The 20241-nt window shown below is 43.3% G+C and overlaps 1 protein-coding gene across 1 annotated transcript; it reads left to right on the forward strand.

Moving 5' to 3' along the window:
* The first annotated feature begins 1561 nt into the window (after positions 1–1561).
* SDHAF4 (succinate dehydrogenase complex assembly factor 4) lies at positions 1562–14793 on the forward strand. The gene is made up of 3 exons (XM_040349918.1): positions 1562–1762; positions 6853–7005; positions 14216–14793. The coding sequence occupies exons 1-3, from the start codon at positions 1696–1698 to the stop codon at positions 14323–14325; spliced, it is 330 nt and encodes a 109-aa protein (XP_040205852.1). The 5' UTR covers positions 1562–1695; the 3' UTR covers positions 14326–14793.
* Positions 14794–20241: the final 5448 nt, after the last annotated feature.

Here is a 20241-nt window from a genome sequence, read left to right on the forward strand (position 1 = left end):
GCATTTGATGGCATGGCACAGTGGCGACAATTGATGGCACAGTGGTGACAATTGATGGCACAGTGGCTGCATTTGATGGGCACAATGAGGCTGCAATTTTTTTTTCCGTTTGCGCCCCCCAAAAATTTTGAGCACCAGCCGCCACCGCTGGACTTCAAATTTCCGGCCCCCACTTTCCTTTTCTGAGGCACAGCGCCAGGGATTGGAGTGTGGGCAGACAATGAGTTGTGGGGGGGAGGAAGAGGTGCCCTCTCTCCTCTCCTGTCTCTGTCTGAATAATGTGTCCGAGTTTCAGGCTGTCTGAAACCCGGACAAATGATTCCAAACCCAAACTGTCCAGGTGAATACCGGACAGGGGCTAACCCTAAGCGGGAGCCAATTGCTCTTTGCTGCTGTTTCAGCCAATAAGGAGGGAGAGACACTTCTGCAACATCGCTGGATCGAGATGGGGCTCGTGTATGTATTAGGGAGGCGGGTGCACACAGAAAGCTTTTTATCTCAAAGGGGTTTTCCACTTTTTTTTTAAGTTTATTAAAAGTCAGCAGCTACAGAAAGTGTAGCTGCTGGCTTTAATTAAACAGACACTTACCTGCTCCACGGCTCCAGCGACGCGTCGGCCGGGGCTCCGCTCCTTGCCAGCCGGCGTCTTCATTCTTAGTGTGGGCACCCGGCAGTGACAGCTTTTGGCTTCACGGCCGGGCACCCACTGCGCATGCGCGAGCGGCGCCGTCCGATTGGACAGGCGCTCGCCTACAGGGAGGGGCTGTGAAAAGGCGATTAAGCTAATTGCCTTTCCAGCCCCTCGGCGGAAGGAGGAAGTGGGACAGGAAGTCCCCTTCTCCTGAAGCCCCCACTCCCCCCCCCCCAAAAAAATGACATGCCAAATGTGGCATGTAATCGGGCGAGGAGTGGGTTAAGCGGAAGTTCCATTTTTAGGTGGAACTCCGCTTTAATACATAGAAGTTTTTTTTTTATCCTAATGGATTCTAAGTGTAAAGGCAGGTGTCCCAATACTTTTGGTAATATAGTGTATGAACCAATTATTATGACGTGTTCCTAATTCCAGGGACATGGAAGAGAAGAAAGCATGATACAATGGATAATGTCGTTTCCTATATAGCACAGGATGTGGCTGGCATTATTCCCATGCCCAGTTTCCAGCGACCCCTATTATCCAGACATGAAATGATCCTGCTGGTATAGTATTATGGTCATTCATATACAAAGAACAAAAAAACGCTCTGCACCGTACAACCAATCAGATTGCAACAAATATCATCCAATCAGCGGGCAGCTAGGGCTTGCCTCAGCCACGCAGAAAAGAGAAGTGGCGGAACGCAAACCAATGATATGACAGCGCTCCTAGACCAATCAGCGGGCAGCTAGGGCTTGCCTCAGCCACGCAGAAAAGAGGAGTGGCGGAACGCAAACCAATGATATGACAGCGCTCCTAGACCAATCAGCGGGCAGCTAGGGCTTGCCTCAGCCACGCAGAAAAGAGGAGTGGCGGAACGCAAACCAATGATATGACAGCGCTCCTAGACCAATCAGCGGGCAACATGAACTGGCCGCAGACACACGGAGGCAGGGTACGCCAACCAATTCGAAGGCAGCATTCGTCATCCAATGAGCAGGAAGCATGGGCTGGCCCCAGACCCAGGAAGTAGCGGGGTTGGAGGTCATTGACAGAGAAGGATGAGTGCTGTGAGTCGGTGTGTCCGGGCTGTGATAAATGAGTGCTTGGCTGCGCGGCCCCGGCAGTGTGAGTTCTAGTTCTGGGCGCACACCTCACCACACTATAGGCTTCTTTTATTGTATATTTCTTCAGGTTTATTCCGTCCTACGTGCCTTCCAGGAGAAGGGTTCACTTTACATACAAGCCTAGTTCACATTTATCCTAAAATCTGCTAACCAATCGGCTTCCAACTTCAGTTTGACAATAGAAAGTTGATTGGTTGCTATGCAGAGCTGCAGCAGTTTTAGTGTCAGAGTATGCGTGTGTCTGCTCCATACTCTGTACAGTGTGATGATTGTTGTGTAATGGAGGCTGGGGGCAGGGCAGGCTGCACACATATGGACATCACTAATAACATTTCCTTACTGCCATGGTAATTGGATTACTACTCCTGTCATATACACTGTTCTGTTGGGAGGGAAATACATTTCAATGCACTTTCTAAAGCATGTTAACCACTTGCTGACCAGCTGCGCCAGGTCTGCTCTCCTGCGCAAACCGACATACCCATACGTTAGTCCGTCCATGTGAGATTGCGGGCGCTTACACAGAGGCAGAACAGGGATCTGCCTTTGTAAGGCCCCTTTCACACTGGGTCGGGAGGTGCCGTAGCGGTAGAGCGGCGCTATTTTTAGCGGCACTTTACTGCTCATTTTGCGGCACTATTCAGCTGCTAGCGGCTGAGAACGGGTTAAAACCCCCCGCAATGCGCCTCTGCAGAGGCGTATAGCCGCGATGTCCCATTGATTTCCATGGACGGGAGCGGTGAAGGAGCGGTATACACACTGCTCCAAAGATGCGGCTAGCAGAACTTTTTTTCCCATCCTGCTAGCGCACCGCTCCCTCTGGCTTTCACACTGGAGAAACAGCAGAAGCTGTTTAGGGTCGGTTTGCAGGCTCTATTTTTAGCGCAATAGCGCCTCTAAACCGCTCCAGTGTGAAAGGGGTCTAAACAAGGAGGATCCCCATTCTGTGAGGGGAAATCTCAGAGATTGCTGTCCCCGATCACTGGAAACAGCAGTTTTCTATCATGTCCCAGGCAGCCCACTCCCCCCACCTACAGTTAGAACACGCTGAGGGAACACATTTAACCCATTCTTGACCCCTAGTCCCTACCAATGACATTCATCAGTGCATTTTTATAGTACTGATCCATGTAATAATGTAACTGGTCCCCAAAAAGTGTCATTTAGGGGTCAGATTTGTCCGCCGTAATCACGCTAAAAATGGCAGATTGCTGCCATTACCAGTAAAAACAATAATAAAAAAAAAAAGTTCCTAAATCTATCCCATAGTTTGTAATTGCGATAACTTTTGCGCAAACCAATATACGCCTATTGCGATTTATTTTTAATTTTTTTAACAAAATAACGTCGATTAATACATATTGATCTAAAGTGATGAATACATTTTATTTTTCTATATATTTTTTTGGATATGTATTATAGCGGAAAGTAAAACATTTTTTTTTTTTTCAAAATTGTCGGTCCCTTTTTTTTTTTTTGCTTATAGCACAGGGGGCAAATCCTTCCAGGGCTGGAGTGGTTGTAAAGGCTAAAGGTTTTTTGCCTTCATGCATTTAGGAGATAAAGCCACAGGGTTTTTCAAATCCCCGGACCTCTAAAGTTTGTAGACACAAGAACTTTTACGCAACCCAATTCATGTCCTGTGGGGCAGCGGATCAGATTCAAGGTTTTAATCTTAGTTTTTAAGGCGTTCAATAAATTAGGTCGTACTTACCTCCAGGCAAAATTGACAAGACATCTCACTGGCTGTTCATTGAGAGCGGCCACTCAATTCCGCCTGGAGGTCCCAAAGTTTAGATTAAAAAAGTGGGGGGCAGAGCATTCTCGAGGTTGGGACCTAGAGAGTGGAACCTCCTGCCGTTGGCTCTCAGGCAGACCTCAAACCTGCTCCAGTTCCGGAAGGGACTGAAAACGCAATAAGCGTTTATTGATTGGTTTGTGCAAAAGTTATAGCGTTTACAAAATAGGGGGTATTTTTATGGCATTATTATTTTTATTTTTTTTATTGGTACTGCGACATTATGGCGGACACTTTTGACACATTTTTGGGATCATTGGCATTTTCATAGCGATCAGTGCTATAAAAATGCATTGGATTACTAAAAAATGCCACTGGCAGTGAAGGGGTTAACACTAGGGGGCGGGGAAGGGGTTAGGTATGTCCCTGGGTGTGTTCTAACTGTAGGGGGGGTGGACTCACTAAGGGAAATGACTGATCTTCTGTTCATACATTGTATGAGCAATAGATCAGCATTTCTCTCCCTGACAGGACCGGGAGCTGTGTGTTTACACACACAGCTCCCAGTCCTCGCTCTGTAACGAGCGATCGCGTGTGCCCGCCGGAGATCGCGCCCGCTGGGCATGCGCACGGGAGGCTGGGACGAGCAGGGGGGCGCACACGCGCCCCTAGTCGCCTGCGCGAGAGCCAACGTATAGCTACGGGCTCTCGCGCAGGGGAGCCGACCTCCTGCCGTATAACTGCGGTGGCTGGTCGGCATGCAGTTAATGTTTTAATGTTTCTCTGTTTTTAACGGCTTTGATGTCTGTGATTTTACTGTTGTTGTTGTATGTACTGCAAATGGCACCTGGTCCTGTCGCCGGGTAGCGTTTTGATACTTATGTGACGCTTAACAAATATATTCAATAAACAACAATAATAATACAATGTACATTTATTGGGATTTTGTTACATACATTTTGGCTAAAATGAATGAAGCAATTAGATTATTATTTTTTATGGGATATGTTTTATAGCAGAAAGTAAAAAAAGTTTTTTTTTTTTTTTTTGTTTTTCTTCAAAATTTTTGGTTTATATTATTTATATAATAAAAAAAAAACGGGGGTGATCAAATACCACCAAAAGAAAGCTCTATTTGTGTGAAAGAAAAATTATAGAAATTTCATTTGTTTACAACACATTGTATGTCCAAGCAACTGCCAATTAAAGTAGCGCAGCAAAAATTGGCCTGGTCATGAAGGGGGTAAAACCTACCAGAGCTGAAGTGGTGGTTGTTATTATCCACGTTGGCACTGGAAAATGTTACCCCCTTCATGACCAGGCCATTTTTTTGCTATTAAGCACTGCACTACTTTAACTGGTAATTGCTTGGTCATATACCCAAAATAAATTGGTGTGTAACTGCTTGTCCATATGAGGTCCAGGCAGACGGCTAACACTGACAGTCTGCAGGAGCCCTGCATTGTACCCGTGATTTGCTGATTGCTGGTGCAATGCTTTACAGGCTCCTACAAAAAAAAATAGTAAATGCACATTTTTTTTTTTTACCTGAAAATTCCCTAATGCAGTCTCTGCATTAAGGTAAAAAAACATTTTTTAATAGTAGCCCCCCCCCCCCCCCTCCCTTAAAACTGACCTGAGACTTCTTGCAATCCAGCCCTGGCCCATCTGCAGCATTTCTTCTCCCCTCATCCCGTATTCACAGAAAGCTCTGACTGCAGTGGGAGCCATTGGATTCTGCTGCTGATCATCAAATCCTGTGAAAAGGGAGTGGAGCCGATCTGTGCTGTGTGTGTGTTTTCGACGTACACAGCCCAGCTCGGGAGCGCACCTGCATGAATACCCCCATAGCACGCAGCTTGCTATGGGGGCACTCGGAGAGGAGGAGGATCAGAAGGCACCATCAGGGAACCCCAGAAAAGGAGGTACAGGGTTGCTCTGTTTAAACCATTGCAAAGAGCAGGTAACTATAACACATATTTTATTTTAGGAGGTTTACAACCTCTTTAATTAATTTCTATCTTATTTATTTATTCAGCCCATAAAACGCATATAGAATTTTTTTTCCATGTTCCTTTAGCTTAATGTTGGCTTTGTTATTTTCCCCCATATGTGTCTTAATGACCACATCTGTGTATGGTGCATCAGTCTGGCGCCCATGTTGATTCTGGCCAATTGGTAGATAAAAATAGAAACAGGTGTGCAATTATAGCTGCATCTGCCTTTAGCGGGTTTTTAATTTGATTACCAATTCCGATGATCAGTTACTAATCAACAGAAATGTATTCCATCATACACAAACTGATTATTAATATGATCTCAGAGAAGAGCTCTGGCAAGCTGGTATTTAAAACCGAAAATTGTGGTCAGCCTTATTCAATAAAGAGTTCTTATTCTTAAAGTGGAACTCCAGGCACTTATATTTTTTCATTTCAAATGCCTTGAATATTTTTGTCTCTGTCCTTTTATGCAGTAACTTCTTGCTTTCATTTAAACTCTTCTAAACGCTGTATTTGGCTGCTCTTGGAAAGTACAGGAAAACTGTGCTTTTGGCTCCCTGCTGCATCAGGGAGGTGTCTGTGGCCAACAACAGTTCCAGTGTTGTACCTCCACCCCCTCATTGTTCTTTACTGTTCAAAAAGCACAGTCAGCCATACTACTGCAGCTATCTGCCATGTCAGCCTAAAAGACTCCACACATCTAGTGGCAGAAAAGAAGTACTTTGGATTGAAGGTGAGTATTGCAGTAACAGCTGCTTTTTCATGATTTACAGCTTTCATGTATAACTCCTGGTGCAGGTCTTGGCTGTGTTCACAAATGTATGACACAAATCAGGTCCAGATCAGTGTTCTTAGTTGCTAAGATTTGGGCAGCTCTTACAGCTCAACATTCCTGGTTGCTAGTACAGTGTGGTCAGCTGTCAAGCACACTTTCTCAGCAATGAGACACGCTAGAAAGACAGGACGCACCACACAGATTTTCTTATTCCAATGGGAATGACTACAAATATTTTCTGCTCATTCACTTCCTTAACACAGCTAAGGTGTGTATATCTCCCCTATGGAATAACTTCTCCCTCCTACGGTTGCAAAGTGGTTTACGAGAATTAGACAATACAGGACCTTACATCTTCTATAAAGGACGAGGGCAAACAATTTAGGCATATGTGGTACTATGTGGATCAAAACCTCTGAATAAAGTCTCCATTTACCCTTCTCCACTCCCTCTATTTGTTTTAGTTCATTAAGTGAATTGTTATACATTTATGTGTCCAATGTTCTGGCTTTATACATATAAATAAATAAAATAATGAATGAATATTTTTATTAGTTCTGTCTTTTTTTCCTTTACAGCATATACTGCCATCTGGAATTGTGTCAGATCTACTAGCAGTATCTCGCAGGAAAGTAACAACACTAAAAAAACAGCTTTAAAAAAACCAAAAACACCCCAGGGTCGGTTTGATGAAGCTGAGCAATCGAACACGGAGAAAGGACCACTGGAAAGTAAGTGAATGGAAGTCCAGGTTGAATAATTTTTCTGCCGCTCAGTAAACTGTTGAAAACTGTGCATGAAGCTTTAAAAACGTGTTACAGGAATGCATGAGGATAAATAGAGGGCCTCTCATTGTTGATGCTCAAAGTTAAAGGAATCCTGTGCTAAGATAAACATGCAGGCTGCCCTTGCTAACCTCCTCTTATGAAAATACTAGCTGCCTGGACCTTGCTGATCCAGTTACTTTAATGTGGGCACAAATCCACCACATGTATGTAGATCCAGAATTCTGACTTGAATCAGAAATAGCCAGTCAGTTTGTATTTGCTAAACTAATCCCTTTCCACTCTACCCAAAGTTGGGGAAAAAAACGTTGCCTTTAGTTATACTTTAACAGAAGATGGCTGATAAAGTTGATAACGTTGTTTGAGATTTCAGTTCAATGCCCACAGCAAGCTACTAGAACACTGGAATTATGAGTTGACCAGGAGGTTGTTTTTGTGTACTTGCAGAAATTTTATTTGGCCTTAAAAATCACATCTAAGAGGTGGTAAGCCACAATATAATACATTTTTGTTCTTAGGTATAGATATTGAAGTTCTAGTTTAAGTGATTGTAAAGCTTTGTTTATTTATTTTTTAAATAACAAACATATCATACTTACCTCCATTGCACAGAGTGGCCCCCGAACACCGACTTCTGGGGTCCCTGGGTGGCTTTTGTGGCTCCTCCCCCGCATTAGATAAGTGCTCTCCCAGGGGGTTACCTTGCAGGCGCTCTCCCGAATCCAGCATTCAACGTCAATAGCCGCCAAATGTATGACTCGGCATAGGATGCATTCAGGTGAAAAAACACGAGGGTTTAAAACCCTTTTAACACTTGGAAGCATTAGAACTTCTGTTAACTGTTTGTGTTCCCATTTGAGGATTTCACTTCCTGCCTGACTGAACAGGGAAAACTTTATCACTTCCTGTCTATTTTACAGCTGTTGGGCAGTACTGGAAGTGAAAAGTAATCCCCCAACAGGGACACAGAACTGTAATAAAAACAATTTTTCCAGTAGAGCAAAAGGTTTTGAACAATTCAGAATTTATTATGGTTTACATCCCAATTAGGCCCCTTCCATATGGGGTGGACTTCGGCAGGTCCATTTACACCTGACTGCGTTACGATCAGCAAAACGGATGGTAGGATCGGATTGGATGTTGGTGGGTGTAAACGGATACATGTCTGTTTATATCTGCCGCTCCATAGAGGATAATTAGAGGGTCTGGTTGGGTCTGCCTAAAAAACAAATGGGCAGATCCGATTGGTCTGCCCATGTGAAAGAAACCTTAGATTTCCCTTTGCATCTTGACCAGGTGACCGGTGTCAGACCAGAAGAAAAATATTCTGAAAACACAGACAGCAAACCAAGATTATAGCCTTTTCTAATTCTATCCTAATCTTAGGGGAGCGTAGGCAACTTTATACTTGGCGAGAACTGGATAGTAATTGTCATAAAGTGAGCACAAGAATTTGGTAGAAATTACAATATCTGCACTTTTTTTTTTTATATTGGGAAAGTGAGGTAACTGTGCATGAAATATTCTGTAGTAGAACGTAAACTGCAAAAGGTTGTGTGTGCATTTCGCTACTTGTGTGCATTCCCACACAATAATTGGCCACGTGGACAATAATAAAGCCCCAGTTCTATCACATGGAAGGAAGGGAAGTAATTTACATCCGTATAAGTGGAAGTTGCTTTTGGTGGAGGGGGAGTGAAGGCAATGCGAGTAAATGCAATGGTACTATAGGTTGATCATAGTATTTCTTGAAACAAAGAGTTTTATGTGACCAGGAGTATCTTAAATATGGTCTTTGTCCACAGTTTCCATTCTGCTAAGATGACCACACATAACCTGATAAAAGTATTTTAACTCTTTGTCTACTATGATACAATTGTAAATTATAAACACAATAAATTGTGGTGCAAGCTGTCAAACAGTAACTCCTCTTAAATGGGTGCTCAGCAAAGAGTTCATGAAGTCCATGTGTGGCACATAACTCAGCTGACCTTCAACACTCGGCACAGCTTCTCAAGAGACTGAAGGAATCTCTAAAGGAACAAAAAGGAACAGCAGAGGGTGCATCAAAGTGCCATAAAAACTCACATTTAATGATAAAAACAACTGGCAACTCACAATTGATAAGGGGTAAAACACCTGTCACATCAACTCCCCGACACAAAATTCAGCCTGCTTTTATCTCATGTGACGGAGAATTTGTCAGAAGTTATCAGGCTGATAACAGAAGAACAGAGCAGGAGAAAGCCACGTGACATGGTGCTTTTGAAGAGAGATATCTGCAGTATTTTGTTGTGTGCCCAGCTCAAATGTCATGAATCTGGTTTGCATCCACTTTAACCAGTTACTGAAGGCCCCATGCCGATGTGCGTCGACAACATGGCACGGGCAGGCAAATGGAAGTAACTCTATGTCCCTTGCGAACCCGCCGTGTGCCTCGCAGGTCCCGGGAACTTGATGTTCCCGGGCGGCCTGCAATTGCGGTCGGCAAAGGCAGAACAGGGGGATGCCTTTGTAAACAAGGCATTCCCTGTTCTGCCTAGTGACATGTCACTGATCTCACCATTTCTGTGGATGGTGATCAGTAACGCGTCACTGGTAGCCACGCCCCCTAACAGTAACAACTACATGGGCCTTAGTAGGTTCATTTTTGAAGTAGAGAATTGTAACTAGTGTTTTATGGAGAATTTGTACATAGGAGCGTTATGTAGAAAAAAAATCTTTATGCATGTTTAGATTTATGTACTATTTTTTTATTTATTTTTTTTCCCAAGACTGGTCTGCTTTAAGCAATATGTTTTAATTCTATAACTAATGTGTTCATCTGTTTTACAGAAGAATTCTGGTTTGTCATCTTGACCTTGCTTAATTATTTATGTTGCATTTCAAGAATGGCAATGCCTCAAGTAGCTGACTAGGTACTTGTCTGTGCTTGGCTGAAGCTGGTAGTGTTTCACTTTATACCACAATGTCTGCCAGAAACATTCATCTATATACATGACACACAGAAACATTAAAGGGATTGTAAACCCTCAGGGTTTTTCACCTTAATTAATTCTATGCATTAAGGTAAAAAACCTTCTTTACTGCAGCTTCCCCCCCAGAGCCCCCCTTTTACTTTCCTGAACCCAGTCTTTCCAGCGATGGGCAAAAAGCACACCAGCTTCAGCTCATTGGATAGATTGATCGCAGCAGGGGGCCAATGGCTCCTGCGGCTATCAGTCAATCAAATACAATGACGCAGTAGCTGGGGCTGAGTCCTGCTGTCTGTGTCAATGGACGCAGCAGCAGGACACGGGAGCGCGCCCACACAAATTCCCCTGAGGAAAATCGCTTCTTTGTCGGGCACTTGAGAAGAGGAGAAGCCAGGAGCATTGCAGAGGGACCCCAGAAAAAGACGATCGGGGCCACTTTGTGGAAAACCCTTGCACAGGGGAGGTATGTATGAAATGTTTGTTATTTTTTTTAAAACAAACACAAACACGACTTTACAATCCCTTTTAAGCAGAAATAATCCTGAAATCAGCACAAGTTGGGAGGAAAAGGGTTAAAATAATATTTACAGAAGGCGTGACGGAATACTCTTTGTAGACCGTGTTTCTCTGTGGTATTATTCCCCAGGACTGCTGGCAAATATGCAGATTCCCTGAAGGTTATATCATCTCCTTAGGCTTTTATGTTCCATGATAAGCACAGAGTATTAGAGGCTATAAAAAGCAACACATGCCTCCTCTCTTTTGCCCTCTCTAGTATTTGTTCTTCATTTTCTAATTTTTGCTCTCCTTGGTCAATTAATATTTTATAGGCATGTAAATGTAAATATATGCTGCCTTTTTATTTAGGTAATATATTCTAAATGCAGACTAGTAAATAATGTTTCTTGCTTGAATACTTAAAGAAGTTGTAAAGGCAGAAGTATTTTTTTTATTTTTTTATCCTAATGCATTCTATACATTAAGATAAAACAAACTTCTGTGCCCCCCTCAGCTCCCCCTTATTACTTACCTGAGCCCCATCTATTTCCAGCTATGTCCACAAGTGTTTTAGTCATCTGGGACTCTCCTCCTGATTGGCTGGAACACCGCAACAGCACTATTTGCTCCCCTAGCTGTCGTTCAAAGTCAGTTAGCCAATCAGGGGAGAGAGGGGGTCCAGGGTGGGGCTCTGTCTGAATAGGCACGCAGAGTTGTGACTTGGCTCGGGTGCCCTCATAGCAAGCTGCTTGTGCGGGGGCATGCGACAGGACGGAGGGACCTGAGAAGAGGAGGATCAGGGCTGCTCTGTGCAAAACCAACTGCACAGAGGAGGTAGGTATAACATGTTTGGTTATTTTTTTTTTTTTAAACTAGACTTTACAATTGCCTTTAATAACAGTGTATATAATGAAATGAGGACCATATGAAACTGCTAATCGCATTGAACGTTTCCCTACTTTACCAGAAATTTTTGTTTACCTAATGATGGAATACCAGCTAAAATCCTAAATGTAGGCAAATGTATATCTGCACATTCTTTACTCGCCTATGTAAAGGCTTTCCCTTTCCTGCGACATGCAGTATACCTGGTGATTATACCAGTTAAAGCATCATGGTGGCACTTCTTCAGATGGGTGACAGTGCTAAGACCTAGCTACAAGGTATTCCCCCTGCACTGTTTCCAACCAATCATGTGCTTTACTGCTAGGATACAGGTCAGCACCACTAGCTAAACTCTGACAGGATATGACAGTATTATCCCTTTTAAGAATTGTCCCACTTTCCTTTGAGGAATGACCATGGGATGCAGAATAAGGATGATCCTCCTGCAATACAAGCAGCCAAAAGGGCACTCCTGGTGACTCAGCTGCCTTTTTTACTTAGACGGTTTCTTTAAACCTCATTCTCTCACTGTATGGGGTTGATTAAATAAAACTGGAGAGTGCAAAATCTGATGCAGCTCTGCCTAGAAACCAATCGGCTTCCAGTTTTTTTGTGTTAAAGCTTAATTGAACAAGCTAAAACTAAAAGCTGATTGGCCACCATACACAGCTGCACCAGATTTTGCACTCCAGTTTAAGTAAATTAACCCCAATATGTCTGGTATATTACACTGCGCTAGTAGATGCGTCCAGTGAGTAAAGTAAACCTGTCGCAATCCTGGTCAATTTAAGCAGGATATATAATGCTAATTTTCCAGCCAAAATGTTGGTTTTGGGATATACTCACTGTATAAGACTACCCCCTTCCTACTAGTCATGCCTCACCTCACGGTGCCACCATTACATGCCAGACTGTGCCCCATTACATGCCAGACTGTGCCCCATTACATGCCAGACTGTGCCCCATTACATTACATTACCCCTCCATTGTGCTGTTCTCCCTGTCCGCGCTCCGCTCTGTGTCCCCCCTCGCTGTGCCCTTACCTTATCCACATGCAGAATCACGGCCGTACTGTACGTTTTTTCAAAAGTCGCGCCTCCTACATCTTCTCTTCCGTGATAGGCGGAACAGTCCGCTTCCCAGGAGGCACTGTGTTCAGTGTTCGCCTATCACGGAGGCCCTCTCGTCCGAGGACGAGAGGGCCTCCGTGATAGGCGGACACTAAACACAGGACAAGAGGGCCTCCGTGATAGGCAGACACTGAACACAGTGCCTCCTGGGAAGCTGAGTGTTCCGCCTATCACGGAACAGAAGACCTAGGAGGCGCGGCTTTTGAAAAAACGTACGGCCGCGATTCTGCATGTCTTTAGGATAAGGTAAGGTTAGGTTACCGGCATATAAGACGACCCCCCAAGAAGATTTTAAGGGGTTAGAAAGTCATCTTATACGCCGGAAAATACGGTATATAAGCAAATGTTGTCAATGAAAACTACATGTGCAAATGAGTGGCAAGCTTGATGCCACACACTTCTTATTTTTATGCCTTTGTAGGTAAAAGGGCTAGGTTTGACTTTTGTAGCAAAATTCTAAATTTTCTTGTAACGTTGGCTTTGTTTTATCTCTTGAATTAATAATTTTGGTGTGCTGATTTTTAAAGGATTTTAGGCATAGTATAATGTATTTTTACACCGATACATTATTTCAGCTTTGCATATACCATACCTGGCCGATGCACCTTGAAGCTGGAAACCGGCTACTCCACTGATCTCCACTTGCTTCTGGATCTTATGCTAAGCAGCTGGCCTCTAATGCATTGCAAAAACAGGAGGTTGGCTGCTAGGCACAGGTGCCATTAAGAGAACATTTGTTTTGCAGTCTCGGTCAAGGTGGTGAAGTCATGCTCTCCATCTTATCCAATCAGAGAACATTCATTTAGAAGCATTCTATGAATGATGCCAATGAGAGATCCATGGAATACTGGTGTCTGCTTCAGTAATTTCCAATTTCCAGTGGCATCTGTTGGGTATGGTGTATATACATGGTTACATTTGTTCCAAGCTGGACCAGTGTATTTGTGTAAAAAAAAAACTACCATGCCTGCAATTCAACTTTGAAGTCGTTTTACCTTTAATGCATTCTCTGCATTAAGGTAAAAATCTGTGTGCAGCTCCCCAACCAGCCCCCCTCTATACTTACATTGGCCTGATCTTGATCCAGCGATGTGCACAAGAGCAGTGGATCTCTCCCTCTTCATTGGCTCTGCTGTCAATCACAGCCAATGAGGGAGCAGAGGGTGGAGCCGAGTCGCACTTTATGTGTCTCTTGGACACAAAGAGCACAGCTTGGGAGCGAGCCTGCACAAGTGCCCCTATAGAAAGCGGCTTGCTATGGGGGGACTTGCAGAAGGGGGGACCAAGGAGCGTGGTGGACCTGAGAGAGGAGGATCGGGACTGCTCTATGCAAAATATGTGCACAGAGCAGGTAAGTTTTTAACATATTTGTGTTCATTGTATTCTAAGTTTGAATTGCCCAGGTTTTTTTTTTAATTAGTATCAGACCTCTAAATAGAATGGTACAAAGTGAAGGTGAATATGTGACGCAGGGGAGTGAGACTCTGTTGTTTGCCCATGTTTACTTTAAAATAAAGGCATGTAGAGGGGGGAAAAAACGTGAATAGATAATTGACATCAACATTTGTTTGAGACCATTACCATTATCTAGGAATGCATGTGAAATAGAAAAGGAAATGTAGACCATTACCTCATGTCACTTTTTTTTTTCTTGCTGTTATCTTTTAGAATTCCCTGATGATATAAATCCTACTACTAAGGAGAAAGGTGGGCCCAGAGGACCAGAACCTACTCGCTATGGAGACTGGGAGAGAAAGGGTCGATGCATTGACTTTTAATGTGGCCATCTATAGATATAGTCAAGCTTGGACCAATGTAACTATGCATATACCATACCTGGCCGATGCACCTGGAAGCTGGAAATCATTGGAGTAAATAAATCACTGAATCAGATGAATGGGCTGAAAATCGCACAAGAACGCAGCGGTTTAGTATGCTGGCAGCTCTGTTTGCTTTCTGTGTGCCCTAGTGATGGCCTGTGTTAATCTAATGTGGTGAAACGCTGGTCACCTATGTGAACAGGGCCTAAATGTTCTTTTAGATGTAGACCCCTTTTGTCTGATTCTGAAACCTCTAGTGTATGGTAAACTGAAGCAGGTTTCATTACATTGCTGTAAACTAAATTTCAAACTGCCACGAGAGACTGCTCGGTGAACTACTGCTGTTTTGGGGTTTGATACGGCAGAAGGAAATGAATTTCACTAAATATCACAAAGTTTAGTAATAAATCTGTAAACTAAAAATCATCTTACTCTTGTCTGCTTTTTTTTTGTAATGTATTGCAGATGGTGCAGGGCTATTAATAGTCCATAAATGTACAATACACCATCCGTGCTGGTACACAAAAGGACATGCAGGTGATTCCGCGGGTGCGATTAACCAATAGTAAAAATGGCCTCTCCGATTGGGAAAATTATCCAAAAGGTTTTGAGTATGTAGCAAGAAATAGATCCTGGCTAAGGCCCCATTTAGAATGGCACCCCAACATAGCAATGCAGTAGTGAGCAATGATGTGCTGAAAATATGTCATCAAAAATGAATGGGGCTGCCTTAACACAACAAACTTTAAAGCAATTTTTTTTTTTTAAAGTCAGCAGCTACAAACACTGCAGCTGCTGACTTTTAATAAGGACACTTACCTGTCCTAGGCACCCGCGATGTCAGCCCCCCAAGGCCGATCCCTCGATCGTGGCAGGTCCCAGCGCCGCCATCCTCACTAAGGGAAACAGGCAGTAGAGCCTTGCGGCTTCACTGCCCGTTTCCTACTGCGCATGCGCAAGTCTTGTGGCGATGTATGAATGGGCGACTGCTCTCTGGGATACACACAGTTCCCAGAAGGCAGAGCGCCCCATTCCCCAGAAGACAACGCAAAGATTGAAGACCAGCCGCGGACTAGGAAGAGGCAGATTAGGAAGATCCGCCTAGCAACCTCAATTTCTGGTAAGTAAAAAATTTTTTTTTTTTATTTTGTACATTCACATTCCTGCCCTGAAGGAGCTTACAATCTAAGGTCCCCAACTTGCATTCATACATACAGATACTATGGCCAATTAACCTACCAGCATGTCTTTGGAGTGTGGGAGGAACCCCACACAGGCAAAGGGAAAACATGCAAACTCTGTGCAGGTAGTGCCTTAGTTGAGATTCAAACCAATGACCCTGGTTCTACTATGAAGAAGTGCTAACCACATCGCTACTGTGCTGCTCAAAAAAAACTATTGTGTCACAAATTAAAGTGGATGTCCACCCTAAAAAAATAAAATTACACCAAAATACTACAAAAAAATAGAATAGAAAAAAAATTGAAAAAATATTTATATATGCAAAAGCGCTGCATCAATTCACTGCGCTATATACAGTATCTCACAAAAGTGTGTACACCCCCTTACTTTTTTGTAAACATTTTATTATATCTTTTATGAAACACTGAAGAAATTACACTTTGCTAAAATCCATCAGACATTCCCATTTTAACGGCTATGGTTGTTTTATATTCCACATCTGCTTATTTAAATATTAATTAAAACATTTATTAAATTTGAATTCCAGCAAAAACCAAACAAATCTTAATAATGCTCCCTTCCCCCTCCCAACACCTATTCTGACTAGCCTGCACAAGAAAGATCTGTACCCATACATCTGTTCTGATCTACCCTGTGCTGCCACCAATAGGCTACATTGGCCTATCCAATGTCGCCGATCCCTCCTCCCCCCCCCCCCCCCCCTGTATTGGTGCTGGCTGACACAGGAGAGCTTGAATGCGTGACCGGATTTTAGCAGCCTGAAAATTGGTAAGTACAGTATCTCACAAAAGTGTAATTTTACACATTTTTGTAAATATTTTATTATCTTATCATCATGTGACAACACTGAAGAAATGACACTTTTCTACAATGTAAAGTAGTGAGTGTACAGCTTGTATAACAGTGTCAATTTGCTGCCCGCTCAAAATAATTTAACACAGCCATTAATGTCTAAACTGCTGACAACAAAAGTGAGTACACTCAGGGTGGATTTGATTTAAATTAAGTCGATTTAAATCACTAGTAAAAGGGCTTGATTTAAATCATAATTTTTAAAGAGCAACTGTCAACTCTGTTCACACACCGACAGTCCCATTCACTTTAATGGGATGGCGGGTGATGCGGCAATGACACAACAAGGTGAGGGATGTTGCGGTAGGTGAGTGGATGCCCACTAACAGGTACTGCCATGATGGATCTCAAATAACAGGTGCTCTTTAAATGTAAGGACTTATTATTTCTGGTAGTTAGAATCTTTAATATTTGCAAACAAAACGAAGGTTTCCTATTTAGAATAGTAAGTAGTCAGGTTAGTAAAACAGCGATATCAGAACCATTCCAATTACAAAGTTTGTAATGTACATAGATTTGCAAAACAATGGGATAGAGGAATATTCCTGGACTTTGGGATTTTTTTTATGGTTACGTTTATTTTGATCTCATCAGACCACAGGACGTGGTTCCAGTAATCCATGTCCTTAGTCTGCTTGTCTTCAGCAAACTGTTTGTGGGATTCCATGTGCATCCTCATTAGAAGAGGCTTCCTTCTGGGACGACAGCCATGCAGACCAGTTGAAGCAGTGTGCAGCGTATGATCTGAGCACCGACAGGCTGGCCTTCAACCTCCGAAGCAATGCTGGCAGCACTCATTTATCTATTTTCCAAAGACAACCTCTGCATATGATGCTGAGCATGTGCACTCAACTTCTTTGGTCGACCATAGCGAGGTTTGTTCTGAGTGGAACCTGTCCTGTTAAACTGCAGTATGTCTTGGCCACTGTGCTGCAGCTCAGTTTCAGGGTCTTGGCAATCTTCTAAAGCTCGATTCACACCTATGCATGTTGCTTTTGAGCGTTTTTGCAATGCTTTTTGCAGTGCTTGCTGCGTTTTTTGGCGTGCGTTTTTACCGCCATTTGCATTTTTTTTTGTTTTTAGCCAGTAATTTTTTACATTTCCTTTAACAACCAGCTATAAACAGGTTAAAAAAAAACGCAAATCGCAGCAAAATCGCCTCACTTGCGTTTTTGATGCAGGTCCATTGAATTTTATTGCATGCAAAATGCTGCTTTTTGCAGGAAAAAAGTCCCTGACCCTTTCCAAAAATGCAGAGGCACAAAAAAGCATTGATGTGAACATGTTCCATAGGAAACCATGTTAAAAAATTTCCCTGCATTTCTGCAAAATGCATCAAAAAAGCATTAGTGTGAATGGAGCCTTATAGCCTAGGCCAGGGATCACCAAACTATGGCCCTCAAGTTGTTCAGGAACTACACTTCCCATCATGCCTAGTCATATCTGTGAATGTCAGTTTTACAATGCCTCACGGGACGTGTAGTTCCACAACAGCTGGAGGGCCGTAGTTTGGAGATTCCTGCCTGCGCCATGGTGTGTTCAAGGTTAAGTGCAGTGTTAGTTTTCCGCCACACACAGTTTTGTTTTTAGGCCAAAAAGTTCAATTTTGGTCTCACCTGACCAGAGCACCTTCTTCCACGTGTTTGCTGTGTCCCCCACATGGCTTCTTGCAAACTGGACTACTTATGACTTTTTTTCAGCAATGGCTTTCTTCTTACCACTCTTCCATAAAAGTCAGATTTATGAAGTGCACGACTAATGGTGCCACCTGAGCTGTGGATCTCTGCAACTCTTTTCCAGAGTTACCATGGGTCTCTTGGCTACTTCTCTGATTAATGCTCCCTTTGCCCGGCCTGTCAGTTTAGGTGGACGGCCATGTCCTGGTAGGTTTGCAGTTGTGCCATACTCTTCATTTTTGGATGGTGGATTGAACAGTGCTCTGCGAGACATTCAAAGCTTGGGATAATTTTTTATAGCTTAACCCTGCTTTAACCACTTAAGCCCCGGACCAATATGCAGCCTAAAGACCCAAGGTGTTTTTACAGTTCGGGACTGCGTCGCTTTAACAGACAATTGCGCGGTCGTGCGACGTGGCTCCCAAACAAAATTGGCGTCCTTTTTTCCCCACAAATAGAGCTTTCTTTTGGTGGTATTTGATCACATCTGCGGTTTTTAGTTTTTGCGCTATAAACAAAAATAGAGCGACAATTTTGAAAAAAAAGCAATATTTTTTACTTTTTGCTGTAATAAATATCCCCCAAAAACATATATAAAAACATTTTTTTTCCTCAGTTTAGGCCGATACGTATTCTTCTACCTATTTTTAGTAAAAAAAATCGCAATAAGCGTTTATCGATTGGTTTGCGCAAAATTTATAGTGTTTACAAAATAGGGGATAGTTTTATTGCATTTTTTTTTTTTTTTTTTTTTTTTACTACTAATGGCGGCGATCAGCAATTTTTTTCGTGACTGCGACATTATGGCGGACACTTCGGACAATTTTGACACATTTTTGGGACCATTGTCATTTTCACAGCAAAAAATGCATTTAAATTGCATTCTTTATTGTGAAAATGACAGTTGCAGTTTGGGAGTTAACCACAGGTGGCGCTGTAGGAGTTAGGGTGCACCTAGTATGTGTTTACAACTGTTTGGGGGTGTGGCTGTAGGAATGACGTCATCGATCGTGTCTTCCCTATAAAGGGAATGACGCGATCGATGCGCCGCCATAGTGAAGGACGGGGAAGCCGTGTTTACACACGGCTCTCCTCGTTCTTCAGCTCCGGGGAGCGATCGCGACGGAGCGGCTATAAACAAATAGCCGCGCCGTGGTCCCGGATCGCTCCCCGAGCGGACCCGACCTCCGCATGTAGCGGGGGGGGTCCCGATCGGACCCCCCACCCGCTAATAGGCGAGGACGTACGTGTACGCCCATGTGCCTGTACGTGCCATATTGTGGACGTATATGTACATGCGGGGGTCGGGAACTGGTTAAACTTCTCCACATCTTTCTCCCTGATCTTTCTGGTGTGTTCCTTGGCCTCCGTGATGCTGTTTGTTCACTAAGGTTCTCTAATGCCCCATACCAGTGTTTCTCAACTCCAGTCCTCAAGGCACACCAACAGGTCATGTTTTCAGGCTTTCCATTATTTTGCACAGGTGATTTCATCAGTTTCACTGCCTAATGGCCCGTACACACGATCCGAATATCGGACGAAAACGATCGTCCGATGAAGAATCGTACGATTTTCGGATCGTGTGTACACTACTTTCGAGAGCCGATCACGACCGTTCATCCGATATTTTTCGATCGGACATGCACGAAAATTTTCCTCGTACGATGTAAGATCGTACGATTTTCGTTTAGTCAGTACAGTTGTCGTCCGACAATACAATACAAATTCATTACAACACATGACATCACTTCCGATTATTTTTTTCGGTCGTACGAGAATTTTCGGGACTTTAATAACCTATTTTATTTTACTTGCGACTATTAAGCGAAAAAAGTCGTACGATCCGTCGTACGATATTCGGATCGTGTGTACGGGCCATAAGGCTGGGTTCACACTACTACACTACTTTCATCCTTTGCTCTGTGTTCAATGTTTCCCTATGAGAGCGTCTTGTAGCGTCCTACACAAGTCGGTCCGACTTTGAAAATGCTCCCTGTACTACTTTTGGTCCTACATTGATCCTACTTCAGGCCCATTGAATATCATTGAAGTCGGACCAAAGTAGTATCCTGTTCATGAAAGTAGGATGGATGTAGGACCAATGTAGGATAAATGTAGGACCAATGTAGCAGAGCAAAGTAGG

Source organism: Rana temporaria, chromosome 4 (assembly GCF_905171775.1).
Source record: "Rana temporaria chromosome 4, aRanTem1.1, whole genome shotgun sequence".
NCBI classification, from domain to species: Eukaryota; Metazoa; Chordata; class Amphibia; order Anura; family Ranidae; genus Rana; species Rana temporaria.